At 48.1% G+C, this 17,682-nt stretch overlaps 1 protein-coding gene across 2 annotated transcripts in view; it reads left to right on the forward strand.

Annotated features, from left to right (window-relative positions):
• Positions 1–17,682, forward strand: part of STARD8 (StAR related lipid transfer domain containing 8) — a 120,070-nt gene that overhangs the window by 15,032 nt on the left and 87,356 nt on the right. Inside the window, exon 1 of one of the 2 annotated variants that reach the window (XM_034780890.1) lies at positions 5,475–5,652. The exons of the other annotated variant lie outside the window; for it this stretch is intronic. Within the exon in view, the coding sequence (XP_034636781.1) occupies positions 5,499–5,652 (154 nt within the window). The 5' untranslated portion in view covers positions 5,475–5,498. Of the gene's footprint in view, positions 1–5,474; positions 5,653–17,682 lie in introns of those variants that run through there. 2 annotated transcript variants of the gene reach the window in all.

Below are 17,682 nucleotides of genomic sequence, written 5' to 3' on the forward strand. Positions count from 1 at the left end.
AGCCTTCTGGCTCAGGTATATGGACTTTCTATTTTTGTCTTTGACCAAGTCTTCATTCACTCTCAGGCCGTGGCATTGTGCATTTGTTTAATTGTGTTACTGGGTTGAGTTGTCCGAAGAGAATGGTTGGGATTTGGTCTGAGTCACTGGTTGAACAGGAAGCTCCGAATAGATTGTGATTGGGTGTTGGTTTCAAGTAACCGGGAAAAGAGAGCAGTTTCTCTCTGTCTCTCCAAATTTGTATTTTTAGTGTTCCCACTGCTATTGACCTACACACAGACTGGATGCAACTGGGTTATGGTTGAAGTGGGCCATCATGGGTTGTGATTGGGTATTAGTCTAGCTGGTGAAAAGAATGGAATTTGTGTATCGAGACATACTGAAAGAGCCACAGCAACAGATCATGGTGGCAGCAAGGTTTGCATGTGGCTGTAATGGGATGTTAAGTAATTCCACACAAAAAAGGGTTAAAACTCATTCTGACTTTCTGAGTGCCTTTGACCACAAAGCCAAGGCAACAACTGAACGGAAATGTCGCAAAAGGCAAGGTCAACTGGAAAGAGCCAACAAACTCATTACACGCGGGGATGGGAAACATTTGAAATGATGACCAGTTTCCATTTGGACTTTTGAACAATTTTTTTTAAAAAGGTGCTTGTTACATAGTGGAAAATACAGTCATCAGTCCAGATTCCAATTGCAGAGGTAGGGAAAAAATGAGCTGAATGTGATTATTAGTGGTTTTGATGCTGCTGTTTGACTTGACATGTGATGAAAGGGAATCTCAATTCGCCTTCCTCTTCTCTCTCTCTCTCTCAGTCTGTGTGGTCAGCCTTGTGCTCAGCTGATGAGTCATTCTGAAGCTCTGGTACCTTTTGTTAAAAAAGAAACTTCCAGATCCCTCTGTTGTGTCTCAGGCAGATTTGAAATAAGACCCTCCTGGTAAGACTTTTTGCTTCCCCAGTGTCTTGGGCACTTTCTAGCTGAAGATCTTTGAGTCTTTCTGGCTGTGTGACTGGAGGGGGAAGTCACTGCTTTTGCTCTCCTGTCCCACTACAATGCCCTGCATGGAACTTCATCAGCAGAGGCTATGATCAAACAGCTGGAAACAGGAGTGATTAGTTCGAATGCCTTAAGGAGGTAAATCCTTACTTTCTAAGTAAGAATATATGCATTAAAAATTGCCGTGCCACGATAGGGTGACTAGATGTCCTGTTTTTATAGGTACAGTCCTGATATTTGGGGCTTTGTCTTATATAAGCTCCTATTACTTCCCCCTCCCCCGTCACGATTTTTCACACTTACTATCTGGTCACCCTATGCCAAGACAATTTGAGAGCAAACAGGTGGCCTTTGCTCTCTTTCCTTAGATTCATTCTGGATCTGGAGACAGACTTCCCTCAACGTTAGGATCTTTGGAAATCCCTCTTTCTGCCCTAAAAGGAGCCTCTGCAATTGTTTCTGAACTTCTAAGCACTTTCTGTTTGGTTCAGTTTATCCATGACCATTTAATCCCGCCCCCACTCCTTTGTGCATGGTGGTTTGGTGCTGGAGACTCTGCAGTTGAGCCATTCGGTCCAGTTCACGATTTATAAATTCTGATAGTTTATGCCTGTCTTCCAGGGATGTTTTTATCGATGCGGACTTTATATGTTGCTCAACTAAAATACAATTTCAAAGCTGCTCTTGGAAACACTCATTTCCACGCTGCAGTTTCCGTCTGAATGGTCACCCAGAGGCAGATATCATTGTACTGCCACTTCTCAGCAGGAGCTGCTGTCACGGAGTATTGGGGAACTCAGGGCCCTGCACCCCCGGCTTCCTACGATTCACTGCGACTCTCAGCCAGCCAGTAAAGCAGAAGGTTTATTTGGATGACAGGAATACAGTCCAAGACAGGTCTTGCAGGCACAGACAACCGGGACCCCCCTCAGTTAGGTCCATCTTGGGGTCCCCGGGCATCCCAGCCCAGCCCCCTTGGGAGGTCAGAGCCATCTCTGCCTCCCAGCCATCTCTCCAGCCTGCTTCCCCAACCCTGCCTTCAGCGACCCCTCCCACAGCCTTTGTTCAGTTTCCCGGGCTAAGGAGTCACCTGGCCTTCAACCCCTTCCTGGGTTCTCATGTTACACACTCAGGTATGCGCCCTCGGGCTGTCTCCCATCCTCCAATGCAGACTATTCCAGCCACACTCCCCTGTCAGCATTCACAGACCACAGTGAGAACAGGCCCAGTTCGTCACAGCTGCCATCTCATGATCCTGAGTGGGACTCAGGGAATGTAGCTCCCATATGAAGTCATGGGACATGGGGGATTTTCCAAGGCAGTTATAAGGGGAGGGGTTAAAGAAAAGTGTTACTTTACTACAATTTTGAACATCTCCTATTTGTCCCCTGGCCCCTTTTAGGCCCTTAGGAGAAAGCCACAGCACATGCAAACATCTCTGAATAAAACAATCCTCGTATCCATCCACCCTTTCCAGACTAGTCCAAAGGGCAGCTTTCTGCATTCACATGGCCCTGATGCCACAGTGACTAACTCCCGTGAAACAAACCAAAACTAAATCATACAAAATGTTTCTTAAAGCAATTTGGCCACAAACTTTAACTTTCCCCATAGATGTTCACTTGGAAACTAACTCTCAGAAGCAAGAAGCATTTCTAGCTTGTTATGAAATGCCAAACTGTTTCTTGTGTAGTCTTTTCTTTCCTATTTCTCTTCCTACCATAAACCTTCTCTGCGGTAAAGTTACTGGATTGTGGAGTTGAACTGCATTTCAAATCCCCTGTTTTGGTTCCCATGTCCTTCTGGGGTTTTAACTTCAGACTTGGAAGTTCTTCTGTGTCCTGCAGCTGACAATATACTGATCCCACTTTTAACACCTGATCCTATCACATACCCTGGGATATTCTTTGAGAGACAATTGGAAGAATCCTCTCCAGGGAATGGGATTTTTCCTTGCATTGGCCAGAATACAAATTGTTTACAAGAAGTGAGAGTGGGGAATAATTAGCGGCAACAAGGCCCCAATTCTCTGATACCAAAGGAATTGCTTCTTTATGTTCAACACATGGGGGAAATTTTTTTTCCAAGGCAGCAAAGGAGCGATTCAAAGAAACAGAAAAGAAATTGCAAGCTAGAAAGTACACTAGTATGTACATCCTCTGGACAGCTTGTGGGAGACCAAAAGGACCATAAGGCAAATGTGAGTGCATTTCTTTACTTGCATGAAATGAGAAGTAAAGGAATCCACTGAAAGGCAAAGAAATTGAGCTGTGCCTATGTTTTTCTATGGTAAGAGCCTCTACAAATAATCTGCATAAAAATGCAAAAGAAATATAATGTCTCATCTTTGGACACTGTTACTGGATCCATTCCTACTTCTGCCTGGGGATACCTCTACTATATTGGCCTGCAGGTATGCAAGAAGCCGGTGGGTGCTTTGTAATACTGTAGTAGTGCATGTGTCTAGAGCAGTGCTTTTCAACCTGTGGTCTGCGGACCCCTGGGGGTCTACAGACTATGTCTAAGATTTCCAAAACGGTCCACACCTCCATTTGAAATATTTTAGGTGTCCGCAAATGAAAAAAGGTTGAAACCCCCTGATCTAGAGTTATTCAGAATATTCCAATAAGATCAAAGAAAAGCAGACATTGTTAAAGTCTGGTCCCACCAGACTCCCACTCCACCTGCTTGTCAACAAAGGTATTCTTCAGTCCAGTCTTAAATGTCCTAAGTGCTGGGGCTCCCACTCCTTCCTTTGGGAGATTATTCAGTGGCCTAAGAGGGCTAAGAGTTTCCTGATATTCAGAGCGATATATTAGTGTATGTCTTCACTGGAAAATAGGTGGGATTTTAATTTGGGTTCGCTAACTCAGATTAAAATAGTAGTGAAAACACGTCAACTCGTCTTTTAATTTGGTTTAGCGGCTCGAGTTCAAACTGATAGTGGAGACAGGTTGAGCTTAAGTTGCTAAGCTGAGTTAAAAGCCAAGTTACTGTGTCTTAATGGTTGTGTTAGTCTCAGTTACCTAACTGAGGCAAGATAAACCAAGTTAAAAACACACTTTTTTCCCTTTCAGTGGAGATGTACGACCCAGAGAAGCTAAGATGCTGTTGAATACACTTTGAGATAGATGGGATAATAAGAGACATAACGTGTAAGTTACACAGTTCTGGCGGCCCCATGCTGTATGCTCTTCTAGGCTGTTGTTTGGGAAATTTGTATTTGACTCCTGATCTTGCTTAGCACACTGACCTGGCAGGAGCTGAGATGATGCAGAAGCAGCGTACTTGGCCCATGGGCTCTGACCCCATTTCATTGTTCCGTGAGCCCCTCGCCCATGTAAGGACCTATGTTGAAAGGATGTGAAGGTTTTTCTTGGCTGCAGCAGGCACATGACTGCAATGTGGGAGCATGAGGCATTGGGGAAGCACAGCAGAGAACACTGAGGGATGTGACTAGGCAGTGGAAGGCTCCTCCCCATCAAAAACCCCTGTCATTGGTAAGATCTGTAATGAAGAAGCAGCACCATCAACAATGAGCTTAACCTAGAGGAAAAAAGCAACTGATTGCATCTTAGAAGGGATGAAGGAGCTGGAGAGGGACCAAGTGATGGGAAGGAAAATTAAAAGGACATGGGCCTTGGAGTGCAGCTCTGAGTGTGTGTGATAGAGGCTGGGCAGAAGTTTTTTATAATTTTGACTCATAACATCAGTATTTGTAAGCATTTTTTTTTTCAATTTAAAGGTTCTCCAGTGTGGGAAATGATGGGAGGCCAAGACCGTAATTATTTAATGACAGTCCAGGTTGAGATTCCAAATGAAAGCTTTAGAACTGTTAAAACACCAGTTGTTGACATCACATGTCAAAATCTGTAAAGTGCCCTTAAAATCCCACTCCAATAAGTTTTCAAGCAGCCTGTTTCTGGCTTTGCCTATGACTTGTGAGTGGGATTGAGGGAAATATGTTTGTGTGTCTGTGGTTGGTGAAATGACATTTACCCTTATTTACTGATAAAAATGTACGGTCTAGGGGCGGGCTGGGAGCCCGGGCTCAGTCCCCAGATCCCTGGGCGCTGCAGAGCCCGGTGGGTACCTGCTGTTGCTCTCCAGTGCTATGCCCTGGGCTTAGTTTCCGCGAAGCCGGCACAGCCACGTGAGAGCCCGCCCGGCCCAGCGGGGCGCTGGGGGCAGTGCAGGGGATGGAGGATACCCCGGAAGGAGCGTTGGCTGTAGAGCCGAGGGATGCTGGAGCCTCTTGGCCGTGGGAAGGGCGAGGCGCCGCGAGGATGGGCTGGCAGAAGGCGGCGGCTGCCCTGGGGCTGGGGGAGATCCTGCGCTCGCTGCACCCGGCCATGCCCCAGCCGCCGGGCGGGTCCTGGGGGTGAGACCCGGCCGCGGGGCGGGGGCTGGAGGCGGCGGAGCCGGGTCAGAGCGTGGGCAAGAGCAGGGGAAGGGCCGGCTTGCCCTGCCCGCGCCGCACTCGGCCCGCGGCGCCGATGGGGAGTCCGAGCCGGCTGCGGGCTGAGCCCGGGCGCCCCCAGCGCTGGAGCAAACGGTCCTTCAAGCTCCGCTTCCAGAGAGCCGCGGCCGCGGCGCCCTGCACGTGGAGGCGGTGGGGCCGGAGAGGGGGCGGCCGAGAGCCGGGGCCAGGTGAGCAGAAGAGCTCCGCTCGCCCCTCTGTCCGTCCGTCCGTCCCTCTGTCTGTCTCTCGGGCAGTGCCTGGCCTGCCGCTGCCCCATCTGCCTTCCCCTGTCGGTCTGTCTGTCCTGCCTCCTACCCCAGGATCTGCCTTCCCTTGTCTGTCTGTCTGTCTTCATCCCTGCCCTAGGATCTGCCTTCCCTTGTCTGTCTGTCTGCCCCCCCCCGTCCCAGGATCTGCCTTCCCTTGTCTGTCTGTCTGTCTGTCCTCCCCCCTGCCCCAGGATCTGCCTTCCCTTGTCTGTCTGTCTGTCCTCCCCCCTGCCCCAGGATCTGCCTTCCCCTGTCTGTCTGTCCTTCCCTTGCCTGTCTGTCTTCATCCCTGCCCCAGGATCTGCCTTCCCCAGTCTGTCTCTGTCTGTCTGTCTGTCCTCCCCCTGCCCCAAGATCTGCCTCACTGCCTTCCCTTCCCTTGCCTGTCTGTCTGTCCTTCCCTCTGCCCTATGACCTGCCTGTTCCTGTCTGTCCTTCCTCCATCCCAGGATCTGCTTGAGCCTCCCTCACTGCCTTCCCTTGTCCGCCTGTCCATCTCCCTGCCCCAGGATCTGTCTTCCCCTGTCTGTCTATTCTTCCCCCTGCCCCTGTCCCTATATGGCTCAATCAATGTCTATCCTTCCTTCTGTCCTAAGAGGATCTTTGTCCATCTGTTGCTTTCCCTGTATCTGTCTGTCCTTTCAGCGTCTGTTCATCCCTCTGTCTCTCACTCAGCATCTGTCCTTCCTTCTTCTCTCCCAGGATCTCTGTCTGTCCCCCTTTCACTCTTTCTGCCTTATCCATGTCTGCCCTTTTCTCTGTCCCTGGATTATTTGAGCTGTTCCCTTCTCTCAGTGCCACGTGTCTGATCTGGGCACGTTCCACGTTTCCATATGTTTTAGATCTGAAGAGAGTGGGAGGCAGCAGGGGGAGGAAAATCAAAAGAAAAGTCCCAGACTTTCCAGGGATTGGGGGTGGGGGATACATGTGGACACTGACCTGTGGTTTGGTTTTAAATCCCTCTTGGGGGCTGATGTTGCTAAAGCAATCCCTGTCCTACGAACAGCCTGTGACCTGGGAGCTGTTCTGTGTTGGGAAGTGACAGATTTTACCTTGTGTTGGGGTGGAGGGATTTCAGACCATTGTTCATTTTTAAATACATTTAGAAGGAGCCTCCAGCAACTAACCGTCAGGCTGACAAATGCATTGCAATGTAGTATGAGTCTAAGCGCTAAAGTATTATGGAGTGATGGCAGCTGCTCCGGAATGAAGGCTGAATGGTGTGTTTATAATAAGTTGGGCTTTTGGCACCCTGGGCCCCCATTCTAAAATCCCCTCCCTCCCCCGCGAAAGAAATCATACGAGCCTCAATGTTCATATGTTACATCTGGGCTGAATGTAGGGGCTTTCTCGCAAGCCTGAAGTGACTCAGGTGAATGGTTTCTGAATTATGGCTCCATAAAAATCAAGGTGTCGGTTCTAACGTCTTCTAACATCTCTGTTACTGCTGTGTATCAAAACGGAGGAAAGAAGAGAGACAGACTTCAGCAGAGATCATAAGTCCAGGACCAACATTTAATTGATTAATGGCAAATTATCAAACTTACTAACATTCCTGTTAGGAACTTTGGCTCCACTAGGCTCACAAATGGGTGGTTGGAATCAACGCTCGTTAGAATAGCCTGGATACTGTGGGCAAATTTAGGGGTGGAGTTAGAGTGGAAGGCGTGCATATGTTACACAGCATCCTCCCAATGGGGACCTGATGATCTGGGGAGAAGGCTTGGGGGTGACTCAGATGTGCAGATCTCTGGAGGGTGGTGGTATATGGGGGAAGAGGGCATGCAAACATGGCAGGTGGATGTGTAGCTCAGAGGAGGCTGCAAGAGGTCTAGGGCTTAGGAGCTGTTTTAATGGCGCTGGGTTGAAAAAACAGGCTGATCTATAAAAGAGAGAGGGCAGCTTACGGCAGGGTGTCTCTGAGACTTTGGTCTGAAATAGCTCAAATTTGGTGACTTTCTGGGCACACTGCATAACACAGGGTCTCTGGAGAAGGCTGAGGTTGTGTTTCCAGGATGGGTGGTGGGTGGTTGGCAGTCTGAGTTCCTGTGGAAATGATTTTAATGCTGCTGCGGTTTAATTTAATTGTATTTATTATGTGATTAATTACATCAGGGCACCTAGGTGTCTTTATTATTTGAAACCCAAATAAAATAAAAATACTAGCCCTGCTTAGCTTGTTAGGTTTTTGGGGCAGGGCCAGAGTTTTTGTTATGTGTTATCCTCCCTTCTCTACACAACATACCACACATGGATCATCAGAGAGAAGTTCCTGCAAAACATTTTGATTTTGTCAAATCAATGTTTTCTAACAGAAAACTGTTCAGCTGGAAAATTTTTGACCTGCTCTAGTTATAACTATCCACTGTACCGCTACGGAGTTTGCTGTCTTGGTACCCTTCATATAAGCATTGTACTTTGGTCTAGCTCTTCACCTAGTGAAAAACATTCTTGTAGAATACTTGATTCCTGTCCCACCACCATATATCCTGTTAGTGTATTTGTAGATGACTACGTCTCCCCGTAGTCTCTCTTGTCTAGACTGGATGCATTGTGAGATACATCATTTAGCTACCAGGATTTTCACTTCTGACAAGGAGTGTAATCAATGAATTTAGTTCACAAATTTTTACATGTAAAGTTTTTTTAATTAAAAAAAAAATTTTTAAAGCAAAACTTTTCATGAACAATTGTCAACATTGTCAATATTTTCTGTATTTTGTGAAATGTTCTTTGATATTTTTTATCTAGCTTTTGTCAGCCTTATAAAATAATTTTTAACTTTGTGTTAGAACCCCATTTTTTAGTCAGACCCACAGTTTTGGAAAACAAAGTTTGATAATGATTTTGAAAATTATTTGAATAAAAGTGTTGATAAAAATATATAGATGAAAAACACAAGGGAATTTTTTGCAAAAACCAGACAGGAATATTGATCCATGTTGACTCATGTGCAATGGGAAAACTTTGAATTTTTTCTCATCATTTTTTCCCTGTTTCTCAACCACTCTAGTGGTTAGTGAAGAGTCTGTCTAGAACCTGCCCCACAGCCCTGAGGGAGAGTGAGTGACTTGTGCTGCTATCAAATTGACCCCTCAGGAATGGCATAGACATGTTCTGGAGGAAATTGACTACAACTCTTCTTACCTGGAAGGAAATGTTAGGTTGGCAGGGGAAAGGAGAAACAAAGGAAGGACAATAAGAGGATCCTAAAGAAACTTGCCATTGAAATAACCAACTCTGTAAAACCTGTGTGTGTGATGTTCCTGGACCCTGAAAGGATGTTTCCATTAATCCCTTGTGTGTCACTGTCCTAACCCTCCCCTTGTCTAGGCCCAGAGGTGTGTCAAACACCCAGAATGAAGGACACAGCTATGGTCAGCAGAGGATTCAGCATGACATGTTGTGAGCTCGGTTTCTTTAACAGGCCTTGAAGTTTCCTGCAACTTCCAGACTTGGCATTTCAGATCTCAATCATTTTTTAGTGCTAAAACTTCATCTCAATGTGCTGGATGATGACACTGTGGAGGTAGGGCCAGCCTTGCTGGTGAAGAGAGAGAGCTCAGAGGGGCAGGAGTGTACTCTGGAATGACTTGGCACTGGTACTCCAGGGCTCAGTATGTCCATCCTTATTGAGGATATGGTATTCAGAAGCCATCGCTGCTCCCAAGCCAGACAGACCCTGTTCAAGGATTTTTGTGGGATTAGCCAACATCTTGTTTGCTTTGTGGCTGTGCCTTTTCATTTATCTTGGTAAACATGGACTCTGCTTCCTGACCATAGCCCAGGTTTGAAAAGCACTGCCTTAGACTTACAAGCCACCCCCCACTATCTTGGGAACAATACACCAGTCTCAGCTTCCCTTCCTCCCAACCTTCCCCCTTTTTACCATGCCCCAGGTGGGCTTCTTTTGTGGTCACCTGATTGCAAAGCACAATAACCACTTTCCATACCAGGCTATTTTGACTGGTCGGCTGCAGTCCGATTGATACTGCAGGGCCCAGAGAGGTCCGAGATGCTTTCTTCTTCATCATCCCCTTGCCTCTGGTGGTCCCTTTGGGCTACTATTGGCGTGCAATTTCAGAGCCAGCTCGCATTGAATTCAGCAGCAATCTCCTTCCCCCTTGATTTGAACAGGAGCAGGATCAAGCACTCAGGCTTTTGAAACAGATGAGTTTGGGGTGACTGAACTGGTTGCTTCCTCTCTCTTTGCTCAGTAACTTGTCCCCCTTGCAGTGACTGGAGATGTTTTACTCTGGTTTAGCAGTGGCTGCATAATCCAGATTCCTTGGCTGAATTCCTGCTGTTTCGCTGAGATCTGTGGCTGATGTTTCAATCGCCCTGTGCACTGGGAAAGACACAGGACCCTTGTTACATGAAATCAAATCCTATGAATGTTGCTGTTGTATGTCTGTCTCTTCCCCCGCCCCCCCTCTGCCCACTCCTTTGGAAACTGGGGAATTGATTCTTGACTAATTCCTGATAGAAGCAAATGTATGGGATCAAAATGCAAGTGCTGGGATTTCCAACATATTAAGACATGGCAGTGAGAGCCATGAAATTAAATACCCATCATCTGATGCCATCAAAATACCCTTGGCTTGGCAAGAGGGTAACTAGGCCTGCCTGGTGTATTTCCGCAGTTGTCAATACTGCTGAAGAATGAAACTGGTGTCTATTGAATTGAGGTAGAATGGACCAAATTTATGCCTGGTCCCTGGAATCCACTAGGATAGATTTGGCCCAACACTTTTGAAGAAACAGCAGTAAATATTCCTTTCTTCTCCTGTTATTTGCTTTAGGGTCTGTGTTTGTGTCTTTGCTGTTTGGACAGCTTGTGAGGATCCTAGCAGCAATAAATTCATGCCCAGCATGTGAGATCCGTGCGGTCACAAAGTCTAATTCTTGACCTTCTTTCCTTTGCTTTTGTGGGAAGGAAATGTTGCATCATTATTCTACAAAGCCAATGTGTATTGGAAAAACAAATCACTCTTGTGTGCTCTGAAAGCCACCTGTATCTGAAGGGTGTAAACCTCAAAGAGAAAGAGCAATCATAAGGGGTGCCCAAGGGGTATGACTACATTAGAAATGCTACATCTGCAACTGTGCCACTGTAGGTCTGTAGTGTAGACACATACGACAGCAGTGGAAGGGGTTCTTCCGTTGCTGTAATAAATCCACCCCTCCACGAAGCAGTATCTAGAGGTGTCTACACTGGTGCTTAGGTTGGCTTCATTACATCGCAGAGGGTATAAACATTTTCACTGCCCTGAGCAATGTAGTTAAGCTGACCTAACTTAGTAGTGTAGACGAGTCCTAAGGAAAAGGAAATGTAGGCCTTTCCCAACATTGAGATTTCTTAGGCCTGGTCTCTGCTACAGAGATACGTCGACCTAACTGTAAGCGTCTACATTAAAACATAGCTTCCACCCATGTAACTCGCCCACTAAACCAACCTAATACCTCCATCTCCACGAGAGACGTAGGGCTTAAGTCGCTGAAGTTAGGGCGACGTGTGTCAGTGTAGACAGCGCGTTGCTTACATCGACTGTTGCTGCTTTTCAGAAACCGTCCCACAGTGCCCCATGTTGGCAGTTAAATCGGTGGAAGTGCTCCTGGTGAGGACGCGCACCGCCGATACAAGGAGTGTAGTGTGGATGTGTAAAACCGGTTCAATTACTGTGATGGCTGTAGGTCTGCTAAATTTTGAAGTGTAGACTTGCCCTAAATTGTGGAGTAGTTTCTCAAGTGAAGCAAGGAAGCTCTAACATGTGAGCCATATAAAAGGTAGAGAGGAAGCATGGTCTGGTGTAATAGGGCAGGTTTCTCAACCTGTGGGTTGCAACCAAAACTGAGTTGCTAGAATGTGTCAAAGTATCATGTGGGAGTCCTGGCAGGAGAGGCTGGGGAAGGAGGTCAGGTCTTGCCCCCAGGGTGTGCGAGGACTTGGGGGGTGGGTTCAGAGCCTGCCCTGGACTCTGCTCACAGCAGTGTCTTCTGTGGCTCTGGTCCCACAGGGCTGGTTGGGCTTAGCATTGGAACTTAGCATTAGGTATTGGAACCAGGTGAATGGGGTCACATCACCGCTCAGGTTTTCCCAACTGCCCCTTTGTCATGATGTTGTGGGCTGGCCGGGCCAAATTTGAGTGAGTGGCGTGGAGTGGGGACAGGAGCTGCCATTATGATACACACAATGTACCCCCTCCCCCGCAATGTCTACCAGCACAGCACAGACCTGAGAGTCTGATGAGAGAGAGAGGAGCAGGGGACTTACTTATGAAGGGGAAGAACTTCCAGGTGTATTCATGTGCCTGCTAGATATGGACAAGATTAGGACTGTGGCCATCAGTTCATTTCACATTAAAAGATCAGGATCCCATTACCAAGCCCCTGGATCCAAATATCCCCTCTGTAGTGGACTGTACTTTTAAGAGCCTCAGTTACTTTGTGTATGATACCAAACCAGGCTCATTACGCTCTTCGCTTATGAACAGTACCTCTATTACCTGACTATCTGGCTGCTTACATTTATCTGTGTGTCCCTTGCAATGCAGACACATCCCTCTTGCTGTAACAAATTTCCCAGCCGTACTGCCATTGGCAGGTGCGGAGTGACGCATGTACGGGATGCTCACCTATATTCCAGGTCCAGGGGTACTTGCAGCTGTGTTCAGGTGTCTTTGGCTTTATTGGAGACGTGCAAAAGTCCAAAGAATCCCCACAATAAAAATTGGCATGGGGGATTTTTGTAAATAAAAGCCAGCTTCAGAAATGCTTATGACTGGGACCATGGTGTGCAGTGGGGAGGGAGAAGGGTGAGATGTATGTTTGTGGCTGCAAATTAAGCAAGTTCCTAACAACTGCTCAGCAGTCAGATGCCTGAGGGGAAAGAAACAAATAGGGCACTTATTTGGGGGATGAAAGGAAGGGGGTGCAGCCTTAACAAGCATTAGAGCCCAGATGCAGCTGTGCTTCCCTAGTGCTTGTGTTGACAACAGGGATTGTCTTGAAAACCTCTTTGTTCTGTGTTGGTAGCAAAATGTGAATGATAAACAATAACAGTTGCATTACTTACCTAGTAAGCTAAGGCCAGACATTCATAGGTATATGGAACAGCTTAGCCCAGAACACCCACTTCTGGTTTTCTCATCCTCCTGGCCCCCCCAAATTGTATATATACACCTGACTGAACATTTTGTAGTGTGTTTTGGTTTTGTCCCCATAACTGCAGGAGGAAACGAGCCAGATAATGACAGTTCCAGGACTGGTGGGTGGTTTGTTTGTTGCAGACACATTGGTTTTGGTTTTGTTTATAAGGGTGGGTGGCCAGATGGAGTGAAGATATGTTTCTCAGGAATCTTCAGTTGTTTGTTTTGTTGATTTGTTTGTTTTGACTTTTGTGTTTGGCAACCGTTTTATTTAGTGTGGACTAATGTGTGTCTTGGCCAGAAGAGGGCACCTTTTCATGATCTGTTTCTAAGTGTGTTGTCAACTGCAAGGGAGACTGCACAGTGAGGTTAAAGGTGCAGGAGATGACAGTGTCCTCCTTTGAATACAGCTTGTCCTTAATTATACTGAAGCTGAAGCTGCTAATGTTAATCATCCAGGATCGTGATTTGCACATAGAGAGATCACCCCACACTGCAAGAGGGATCAGGAGGATGGGGCCTTCCTGCTCATTATACTTTACGTAGCTGACAGGCTGCTGCTGATTGATCGTGTAAATGCCTTTGGCCTCCATCAGTGGAGTAACTCTTTGGCAGTGGCTGCAGACCCATTTCTGACCTGAGCAGGCTGTTGTTGCACAATGATAGGGTCCCTGGGGGGATCTTGGCTTTCCTATGAGAACATCAGCTGTTCTGTAACCTTTCATTAGGAATCTGGAGATTTCTCAGAGCTTATTGTCCACCCCCACCTGACCATCCCATTTTATTAGTAACAGAGACAGGCTCAAGCCACAGGATTAATTCTTAGATTCAGATTTGGAAGCCCCCCTCTCACCTCAGAGCTCAGGGGCATTTGAGTCTGGGGCTTTTGTCTGGCCAGCTGTATAATTCCGATCCCGATCTGGGTTTGGATTGTGAGCCAGCCCAAAGTTTAGGGGTGCTTGGACCCCGGGTTCTGATCCAAGCCTGTCTTTAATAATTACTGGTGTTTGCATTTCACAAGTGCCGGTCTCCAAAGGATCTCAAAATGCTTTTAAAATATTACCTAAGGCTCCCAGCCCCCTTGGAAGTAGGTCAGTGTGTCTGCCCCCATTTTACAGGTGGGAAGCTGAGGCACAGAAAATAGAGGTGACTTATTCAAGGCCACACACATAGTCAGTGGCAGATTTGGGGATCAGTCATTAGTGTCTGATTTCCAGTCCCCTGCTATTACCTCTACATCAGAACTATGACAGTTGAGGGGAAGGCAACACTCTTTAAACCCCACCATTTACACCTTGTCTCTGCATAACCTGCCCATGATAATAAGATATTGCTAACCACTGATGCTGCCTCCTCAGTGCGAGGTCTGTAAAACCCAGCTGTGCTCTCATCTTCCCAGATGGACTGGGTGCAGGGTATGGGAGGTTAGCTGGTGTTGGTTGGTGATGAGGCAAAATAGAATCCAGCCTGCTGTGCTGCAGTATGGAAAGCAGGAGCTAGTTCCCCTAAAATGCTTTTACCCTCAGGCCTTTGCCCTGCGGTGTGCTGTGTACACACTGATCTTTGCAAATGGACTCAGGATTTCACCAGGTCTGGCTGTACCTGTACAGCTGCCTGCATTCAGTCTGTGGTGTGTCTCTCAGTCCCACAAGCCTTTAGGAAAATCAGAGACTTCAGTGACTGGCAGGCTCTGTTAGGTCCCATCTAGTCCATCTTCTTTGAGGCCGGAGCAAGATTACTCCTTAGACCTTGTCTAAACTACAGGTGACTTTGGTATAACTTACATCGCTCGGGGGTGTGAATAATCCACACCCCTGATGTAGGTTAAGCTGACCTATGCGCTGGTGTGGGCAGCGCCATGTTGGTGGGAGAGCTTCTCCCGCCAACATAGCTATCGCCTCTTGCAGAGGCAGGAGTTTTTAAGCCGATAGGAGAGCTCTCTCCCGTCGGCTTAGCGCGTCTCCACCACAAGAGCTGCAGCGGTGCGCCTGCGCCACTGTAGGTGCTGTAGTGGAGATGTAGCCTTAGAGTCTGTTTGCTAGAGCTTCATCCTGTCTAGCTTTGACTATCCCAAGCAATGAGGTTCCCACCCCTCCCCGGGAGACGATTCCACAGTCTTGTGGTCCCTCCGTGACATTTTGCCTGGTATTCAGCCTAAAACGTGCTTTGTTCAATGTCACCTATCACTTCTAGTGAGGGCCCGTGGGCCACTCTAAACAGTTACTCTCCCTCCTTGCTACTTACACCCTTCAAATTCACATCGATCTTTATTGTACTCAGCCCCACTCCTTTGCTGCTGCTGACCCAAGTTTGCTCTTTCTTTTCTTTTTCTCTCGTCCCCACCACTCCACCCCTTCTCTTCCTCCCTGCCAGTCTGTCCACCACGTCTGTGCCCAACACAGCACTTCCCTCTTCTGGGGGGCTGAAGGAATTCCAGCTATGTGCATTGTTGAGCCCCCATGTGTGCACACGCACACTGTCCTCCTTGTCTGAGCAGCACTGCTGGCCAAGGCAGGGCCCTGGGGCTTGCCGCCGCTCCTCAGTAATGTGTTATGAACTATTAATATCTCCCTCTGCGTGAGGCTTCTCAATGCTGCCCATTCATCAGTCGGGCTGGGGGGAGAGTGTGGTGCACGCTTTTCCCCCCCCTCTTTCCCCTCCAAGCATCTTGCCTCAGTAGCATCCCAGAGGCTGGCCTTTCAGTGCAAACAGGAGTGGGGTGTGTGTTAAACTGGCTGGTTTGGCACCTCCCTCCTTACTTCCTTTTTATAGTTTGGTGTCTCAGAGATATTTCCTGCCCCTTTGGTCCCTTTTTGAATGAGAACATGAGTGGAAAATGTTTGAAATCCTCCTCCGTGCTGAGCATTTTTCCATTGGAGTCTGGAGCCGTTGGGCTCCTTGTGCTATTTGGAAAGGAGACTCCCAGCTTCCCCCGCTGTCCCAGAGGGAGGGGTGTGTGATGGTTGTTTCCAGAGCAACGTCTGTTGGGCAGCTAAAGTCACTTGGCCTTTGGGGTTGGCAGGCCCCAGAGCTGATGGGAGCAGGTGCCCATTTCAGCACTCTTGTAGCTGGAGCTCATCAGGGCTTGGTAAGGGAACTCAAAAGGGCAGCCTGTCATGGGGGATGGTGTGTGTAAACTCTGCCCCTGGTGAGTGTTGTTCTTTATCTCTGGAGACGCACATGGGGCACAAGAGGAGGGAATTGGGGGTCTCCTGGCAGGATTACAGTCTGGGAGCCTGCAGGAGATTTCCTGCCCAGCAGATTGACTGCTATTGAATGACACTGAGTTCCTGTAATTAAAGACTCTACCTTCCTGCAGGGCAGGTGGGAGTTTAAGGCTCCAGGCCTATACTTTGGTTGAGGAGGTTTGGGGCAAAGTGTGGGGGTCCAGCTGTCTTTATGTGGATGCTGGGTGCTCCCCACAGCTCTGCTGGGCCAAGCCCAGTGGATGAATCCTAACAATGTGCCAAGAGGACAGAAAGCAAAAAACAGGGAGCTCACCTAGGCAGCTGTCCCTCATTTGAGCTGTGGTGAGGTTTTAACTCTCCTTGCTTGACCTCACTGAGGGCTTGTCTACACTGGCACTTTATAGTGCTGCAACTGTCTCGCTCGGGAGTGTGAAACCCCTCCCCCCGAGCGCTGCAAGTTTCAGCGCTGTAAAGTGCCAGTGTAGACAGCGCACCAGTGCTGGGAGCCGCGCTCCCAACCCTGGTAGCTATTCCCCTCGTGGAGGTGGTTTTTTATAGCGCCGGGAGAGCTCTCTCCCAGCACTGTGCTGAGACTACACAGCCATGTTAAAGCGCTGTCGCGGCAGTGTTTTAACGTTGCTAGCAAAGTCGTGCCTGAGTCCACCTATGCTAGGTTCCTGTCTCCACCACCTGCCCAGTGGGGCTTGCTCCTGCTTGCCTGGACCTCTGAAACAAGGGTTTCTGTCCCTATTGTGGTGACAACCCAGCCAGACTTGGAGCAGATCTTCCCTCTCCTCCATCTTGCCTATGGAGCCCACTTACCCATCTCCGAGCGTGAATAGCCCCCAGGGCACTCCGACTCCTTGCAGGCTATAGTACAGGGAGATTGAGTACAGGAGTTAGATGCTGGTCAGCCATCCCCTAGTCAGGGCCGGCTCCAGGCACCAGCTTGTCAAGTAGGTGCTTGGGACAGCCGCTCTGGAGAGGGGCGGCACGTCCAGGTATTCGGCGGCAATTCAGCGGACGGTCCCTCACTCCGCTTTGGAGCAAAGGACCTCCTGCCAAATTGCTGTCGCAGATCGTGATCGCGGCTTTTTTTTTGGCTGCTTGGGGCGGCCCAAACCCTGGACCCATTCCTGCCCCTAGTCCATCTCTGACATTGCACTGTCTTGTGACTTGGGATGCTGTATGTGATGGAGCTCTGAACACTAAGTGGCAGCGAGGAATGCTTGAGTTCTAGACCTGGCTCTGGTCCTCTTACTCATATTGCAGGGGAAAAGCAAATCTCTTAATATTCAGAGAGGGAGGATGATCTTGTGGTTAAAGCACAGGGCTGGGAGCCAGGAGATCTGTGCTCTAATCCCAGCTCTGCTGCTAATTAGTTGTGTGGCTTTTGACAAGTCACTTTGCCTCAGTTTCCTATCTGTAAAATGAGAATAGCACTTACCCTCCAAAGGGTCTGTGAGGATGAACCCATTAGGGTTTGTATGTCAATGTGAGGTGTTCTCATATTTTAATAATGACCTTTAACCCTTTCCTGTGTGGTCTCTCTTCTGTGTCAGAGGTGTTGGAAAAGTGGGGCGGGATCTACAAATCTTTGATTTATTCCAAGA

The sequence above is a fragment of the Trachemys scripta genome, chromosome 9 (genome assembly GCF_013100865.1).
Source record: "Trachemys scripta elegans isolate TJP31775 chromosome 9, CAS_Tse_1.0, whole genome shotgun sequence".
In the NCBI taxonomy this organism is placed as follows: Eukaryota; Metazoa; Chordata; order Testudines; family Emydidae; genus Trachemys; species Trachemys scripta.